The 7,366-nt window shown below is 36.4% G+C and overlaps 1 protein-coding gene across 1 annotated transcript in view; it reads right to left on the bottom strand.

Annotated features, from left to right (window-relative positions):
- Nucleotides 1-2,129: 2,129 nt before the first annotated feature.
- Nucleotides 2,130-7,366, bottom strand: part of LOC107711720 (G-protein coupled receptor family C group 6 member A-like) — a 5,536-nt gene continuing 299 nt past the window's right edge. The window contains exons 2-6 of the mRNA XM_016516753.1: nucleotides 6,692-6,989; nucleotides 4,687-5,448; nucleotides 4,380-4,577; nucleotides 3,279-3,402; nucleotides 2,130-3,172 (exon numbers count right to left, since the gene is read on the bottom strand). Of these exons, the coding sequence (XP_016372239.1) occupies nucleotides 2,130-3,172; nucleotides 3,279-3,402; nucleotides 4,380-4,577; nucleotides 4,687-5,448; nucleotides 6,692-6,989 (2,425 nt within the window). The remainder of the gene's footprint in view (nucleotides 3,173-3,278; nucleotides 3,403-4,379; nucleotides 4,578-4,686; nucleotides 5,449-6,691; nucleotides 6,990-7,366) is intronic.

Raw genomic sequence — 7,366 nt, 5'->3', positions numbered from 1 at the left:
CAACAACTGAAGACGGCATGCCACAGGCAATAATGACTCCACTGTCTGCTTTTGTGGTTGTGAGAATGACATTTCTTACAGGTAACAGTAAAGAATTGATTCATCATCGGTCACATTTTTAGAACCGCTGCAAAAGTTCAATTTTTTCGCCATTGCATATTTGCTCCCATCTCTCAAATTTCAAGTAAGACCTTTCTCACACTGGGTGACATTTGATATTGAAGCCTGTAATATTATGCTCAGGGTGAGAGATAATAGGTAAACCTAAACATTTAGCATTTACACAAACCTTCACAGAGAAGGACATGCAAATACTCCCCAAATTATAAACATTCAAAGTGAGCTACCACTGAGTTTAACACTTCAACTTAACTCTGCAAAACAACAACACTTTGTTTTATGTAACTGAAATCCTTAACAGGATGTAGTGCCAAGTAAATCGCAAAATAGCCAATTACTAAGCGTGATTGAGGAAACAAAGATCTCAGCATGACATAAGCAACATGACCTGCTTCCCTGTCTGAGACGAGAGTTTGCGGCTTTTCTCAATCCACAAGCCTCTGGCACTCTCACTATGTTTCTCTCATAGTTTCAGTGATGTGTCAGGCCTCTAGCCAAGAGAGACACTGTCACATGAAAGAGAGAAAAGAAGAGCAAACAGAAAAGACATCGTTTCATTCTCGACAGGATATGGAAGATGTTGTCTGTAAATTTACAGGAAAAGTCCCAACTTCTTGACAATTCATTTTAATAAAGTAAACCATTTTCAAGGATTCCCCCCCCCCCCAGATTGTAGATATGCAAAATGAAATGGGTAAATGTTGCATTAGTTAATGCATTGAGCTGCGCAATCAATAATAGCTTTACAGCATTTATTAATCTATAACACTAATTTCTACATACAAATCAATTTTAATATTAATTTATTATTCATAATATTTAACAGTAAAATATTTATTATAATAAATAAACTAACAATTTTTAATGTAATGAAAATCAATAAACTTCATTAATAAATGTATAAAGTTAATAGTTAATTTTAAATAATCAAGTTAAAGTTAATGTTGAAAACATGACATTATTTTCTAACATTAGGGAATGCATTAGTCTAGTTTCTACTAATGCCTTTTAATATTAATAATATTTAAGAGTGAATATGTTGTTATTATATAAATAATTTTGTTATACAGTATAATATAATATAATATAATATTATTAAAAAATTAATTTTAAAATAATAAAAAACTTCATAAAGTTAATGTCAAAAGAATTACTGTTTATTGTTTGTGATAATGTAATAGTTTGTGTTAACAAACTAAACATTATTGTAAAATTGCTACAGTTAAACAATTTATACACAGTACACAAAAATATATAATTTCACAAATACTTACATACATATACATGCATACATACATACATATGTATATATTTGTTTTCCACAATTAAATGAAAGTATTAATCATTCAGATTAAGCATCATAAAGGTTGGCCTTTCTTACAGATCTTAAAGGGGACATTGAATGAAATTTTACCTTTTGTGACTTTTTTTTCCCCATGTAGTTACGTTTCTGGCGTGTCTGCCAGCTCAGAAACACTCAAAAGAAAACACAGAGCCAATTTGTTATGCGCTCTCTGAGTCTGAAACTTTGTCATCCAGCAGGCTGTTTCAATTTACAGCCAGTTTTTTAGTAGATAGCTAGCTATTCGAATAAGACCACCTCCGAGCCATATACAGAGTGAAAGGCAGCAATTCATGCATCTTGTGTCAACACGCCCCATGGAAGAGAGGGGTGGGGTAAGCAGTAGCTCATTATCATTTAAAGAAACATGCACCGAAATGGGTCGCTGTGAACAGAGCTGTTTTTGACGAGGTAAAAAGAGTGTTGTTTTACATGACCATTGAGGAATTTGAACCAAAGTATGTTACAGACATTTCATGAAGACCCTAAAGAATCATACCAACTTGTGGAAAATGAGCATCCGATGTCCCCTTTAAAAGATCATTGTATGTGAAAAACAAAACTGAGTTTATTAAAGTTTCATGTCAAATGAAGACAAAATGTCATCAGAATGGTTGCTTTGACTAAAGGTGTTAAATTCTTGCATCAAATTATTATTAGTACTATTTTAAGCCACGTTATCTATTTTTGGTACCGAAACTTGTTTCTCCTCAGTCACAAGTGACGGATTGGATATGACATAGACTAAATTCTCTGTTTTACTTTGTGGATCAGTTCCAGTCAAGCCCCTGATGTTCTCAGCACTCTTTCTGGCATATTCATGAACACTGTTCAGGAATGCATCTTTGGTATTATGCTCCTTTTTGAAAATAATTATGTAACACTTTGGCAAAAAGTGGCAGCTCAGGATCCCGTAGTTTGAAATGAGAATGACAACCACCTCCACAGCCGGTACATATTTGCCACTGGTGGTGATGTGCACTGGGATGAAGATGACCCAGGCCATGAGGTAGATGAGCATACCGAATGTGATAAACTTGGCCTCGTTATACTTCTGCGGAAGTTTTCTGCCTTTATAAGCAAATGTGAAACATATCAACGCCAACAAAGATATGTATCCCAGCATTAACCCAAACATCATACTTGAGCCCTCGTTGCATTCCAGGAGAATGGATTTGGGCTGCACCACTTTGTCTTTAAAAGGCATGTGCAAGGTCAGCAAAATAGCGCAAATGGTGCCTTGAAGCCCCATGCAGATGCAGACGATCACGTACGGCTTGTAGAGTTTGCGCAGAAGCTCCGTCAACTCTAGGTTCATCTGAAACGCCAGAAGGATCTTCAAGGACTTCACCAAGATGCATGAGACACACAGCGTGAAGCTCAGGCCAAAGATGACCTGCCTCACCCTACATGTCTCATTGCTCGGTTCACCCACAAAGAAAATGACACTGACAAAACTGCCCAGCAGGGAGAAAAGAATCAGATGACAAAGCGGCCCGCCTGCAGCCTTTACCACCAGAGAGTCCCTTTGCCAGAAGAACAGTGCAGACATCGAGAAGAGGAGGAGGATGCCAAAGGCAGCCAGAGTCAACAGAATGATAGCGAGCCCACAATCCCACTCAAAGTACTCATAAAGCTTGGGATGACATTCTGAGCTATTAGTGCTTGACCACATATTCTCAGTGTCGCACTTGGAACATGCATCTGCATCTGAAAGACAGTTTAAAAACATTGTATTTATTGACTGCTGGGATAAAATTGGAAATGAAGATCAAAGATTTTCATCTTTAGTGTAAAGTGGGACCAAGGAACTTACCTGTGTGGTTGGAGTATTGGTTTTCCGTGCAGACGAGACACTCATAACAACAAGTGTGCTGACCCTCTGCTGATTTTTTATACTCCCCTGGCTGACAGCTCTCTGAACACTTAGATACCACGTTCTGAGAAGAAATGAGTGAAAAAATGTTTTAGGGAAGGCTTTATAGAACATGCAATACACAGCACTGAGGAAATGAAGAGTCTCAAGGCTTTTCATCTTAGAAATGCGGGGTTTGTGCGTGAAATGTTTTAAAAGAACCGATGTGGAATGCTACAACGCATTCTACAAGGTATACCAGTCCTAATTAAGCTATTGCGGAACTACAGACTCCTTAAAGGTACATGGTGATGGTGGACAAAAGTATCAGATGGGAGGAAAATATATAAATTCAATGTTTTTGCTTTTTTGCAAAAGCACTGAAATACATTTTTTCCTCCCATTCCATATTTTTCTTTTATCATCATGTCCCTTTGGTCTCTCTGATATGGCGTGACATTGCTGCAAGTGAGAGCCACTGGAAAATAGACACATCTGTCGAAAATAATAAAAACAATAATAATAATAATAATAATTAAGGATGCACCGATACCACTTTTTCCAGAATGATTCGGATACAGATACTTTTATTTTTTTTGTACTTGCCGATACCAATACCTGTATTTTCATTGCATTTGTAAATTTTAATTAACAATAAAAATATTGGGTCCAGAAACCAAAAGAATATGAATCATGTTATTTGGATTCATTTAGCAAAGAGATTTTTTTTTCACACTTAATCATGCCTGTTAAAATGTACAAGCTTTTGTTATACTTTACTGTTCATTTTATTGTTCTATCGTATGTCATCTTTAATTTAATAGTGCATTAGAGCTGCTACACTGCAGCAGCACAGTAATCACAAGATATTTTCCTGTAATAATGTAGGGAACCAATCATTATATATATCTTTTAACAGCGATGAGCATATTTTCTGAAATATAAGTTGCGTTTTTTTTTGTATCATTATTGTACCAACTCAGTTAGAATACTGGATAGCTGACTTTTTTATTAGTAGAAAATCTCTCTTGATAAAAATGACTATTAAAGAGAATACATTACCTCAATATCACTTCGATTCTTCCTAGTGAAAGTGAAACTGCTGTTAGATGGATAGTATTCTGCGATTATGTCATGTTCCTCAGATTCATGTTCATCCCATAGGCAGACGTCATAGCCCAAATTAATGTCGCCATTCGCATCAAAATTGTACATTACTCCTTCTTTCTCAAAATTGACGTTCCTCAACTGTTTAAAGAGCTGAAACACAAACATGCAATGACTTTTAGGATTTTGATTGTGACAAGGCAAAAAGAAAAAAAGGGGATTGAATTTGACAGCAAGTGTCTCATATAGTGTGGTAAAATACCTCCCAGGGCTGGATAGTTGTAGGGGTCTTGCATTGTCTTTTTACACATAGTTCAGCCACAGCATTAGCAATAGCACTGACTGCCATCTGAACACTGAAGACCATGTCCGAATATGTGTTTTTGATCAGGTTCTGTGCTGCTTTTGCAGCATTTCCTATATCAGGCTGTTTTAAAAATTCCTCCAGGAATGAATTTTTCAGCTCAGCTTCACTTTCAAACTGTAGATCCGTTAGGTATTGATGAAAAGTTGTAACATTTCCACTCTTGAAGGTGAAGCCCAATACATTTCCAATATCTGAGAGGTTTACATCTTTCAGAATATGTTTAGCTGTTGACCAGTTATCGCTGGCCACCCATACTTTATTATTTGAAACATTGCTACTACGCAGGCCCTGAAATAGCAACTTCATTTGAGATGATTTAGCAAATGAGACCACCACATTAACCTTGATATTTTTTTCAATGATGTCCACAGTCTTGTTGATATGGATGTTTAATTTTTGTTGATCTGCTAGTGAGTCTGGTAGGATCGCCTTAAAGGCCACACAAATTTCCTCGGTTTCAGTGTGCTTAACAAAACTTTCCATGGCAGAACGCCCATAGTCTCCATCTGTAATGATAATGCCAACCCAGGTCCATTTATTGTCCTTCAGAAGTTGTACCATGGCATGGGTTTGGTACTCATCATTGGGGACAGTCCTCATGAAAGCAGGGAAACGACTTTTGTCACTCAGAATCATAGCTGTAGATGAATAACTTATCTGCACAACAGATAAACAGACAGCAATTAAAGGTGAAATGTATTACACTCTTAAAAATTAAGTTTTTTTTATTGCCATCTATAGCTCCATGAAAAATCTTTAACATTCATTAAACATTTCCATTGGACAAAACATTCTTTATAGTGGAACAAAGGTTTTTTAGATTATTAAAATGTTCTTCACACAAAGGAAAAGAAATGGTTCTTTTAAGAACTGTTTACTGAAAGGTTCTTTGAGGAACCAAAAATGATTCTTCTATGGCATTGCTGCAAAACCACCCTTTTGGAATCTTTATTTTAAAGGAGACATATTATGCCCCTTTTTACAATATGTAATATAAGTCTCTGGTGTCCCCAGAATGTGTCTGTAAAGTTTCAGCTCAAAATACTCCACAGATCATTTATTATATCATTTTGAAAATGCCTATTTTGAGTGGAAGCAGAAACACGCTGTTTTTCGGGCCTGTCTCTTTAAATGCAAATGAGCTGCTGCTCCCCGTCCCCTTTTCCAGAATAGGGCTGCACCATTACAGCTCGGACCTGCTAAAAAACATCTGTTTTGGTTCTGATTATCATGTTTATCGCACTGAAATCATGCGTTTTTTATTAGTTTAAACTTCTGATATACAGTTTTCTGAGTGCACACAACCGAAGCACACGGACAGAAAGTGGCCACCAGACAGCATGTGAGTACTAAACTAAGTTCTCATTCACACACAAGTTTACGTTAAAAACACACGAGTTACAAAAACAGTCGGTTATGTCTGTGAAGGTAAACAGCTGGGAAATAAATTGCATGTTTATTTTAGATCTGCATCTTTAGAACTTTAGCAGCAATATACATTAAATAAACCAATAAATCCACTGCTCTCTTGTCTCCTCTGAAGCTGGGACTCTAAACAGTGTTCTGTGCTCGTCGTGCAGCCAAAGACAGAACAGTTACCATGTTTTGCTCAAACTTTCGCCATGGCATTAGAGCTGGTACACCGTTGTCGCTTGCAAAATCAAAATGATGGTGCCATGGGTGGAAACGTGCAGATTAAGGGGCGGGGCATTATATATTATAATGAGATCCCTTTGCCACGTCACCAAAAGGCTTACCAAAACAAAGTTACTGGGTTAATCTTTTTCACGTTTCCTTGGTTGATAGATGCACCGGGGACCTGATTATAGCACTTAAAATCTGGAAAAGTCAGATTTTCATGATATGTCACCTTTAAAGAATTACTTCATGGAGAACTTACCTGTGGAATCAACAGAAGGTTGAGTTCCCTGGCAACTGCGATGGAGATCTCAGAAGAAGAGGGCCCAATTACCGCCATTATCGGCTGGACAGGTTGAGAAGAATTTGTTGGTGAGTCACAGTCTGAGAACGGCCGTGTGAGATCTTGGACAGCCCAAAGTGCAGTCGTGACATCAGAACATGTGTCATAGATGTGATATCCAAGAGTAATGTTCAAACTGCTCAGCATGGGAGATCTGTTTGCCATTTCCACAGCATGAATCATAGCTAGAGCCTGATTTAGACCTTTTGTGTAGAATCTAGAGAGACACAATAAGACTTATGGACAATACTGAATAATTACCTAAAGGTTATGATAAATAATTTAGCATTTAATTCAGTAACTATAACCATAAACAACTATTAATATATATATATATATATATACTTGGAATTTTACAGATACTAATACATGTTTAACCATCTTTAACCAGCACTAGCTATTACATAACCTAGTGTTATATATATATATAAAATAACTAATAACTATTAAGTAATAAATTATAATTATTAAATTAAATAATTTTAAAAAACAGCAACATCATGTCACTGTAAGCCTTCTGCCCCAATTTTGAGTCTAACTGTAACTTTTCACTTCAAAATACAAATATTTTTTTACCCTGCAAATCTAAATGGT

The sequence above is a fragment of the Sinocyclocheilus rhinocerous genome, unplaced genomic scaffold (assembly GCF_001515625.1).
Source record: "Sinocyclocheilus rhinocerous isolate Xijiao unplaced genomic scaffold, SAMN03320098_v1.1 scaffold1199, whole genome shotgun sequence".
In the NCBI taxonomy this organism is placed as follows: domain Eukaryota; kingdom Metazoa; phylum Chordata; class Actinopteri; order Cypriniformes; family Cyprinidae; genus Sinocyclocheilus; species Sinocyclocheilus rhinocerous.
The sequence above is the reverse complement of the archived record's forward strand: the minus strand, read 5'-3'. Positions and strand labels throughout refer to the sequence as shown.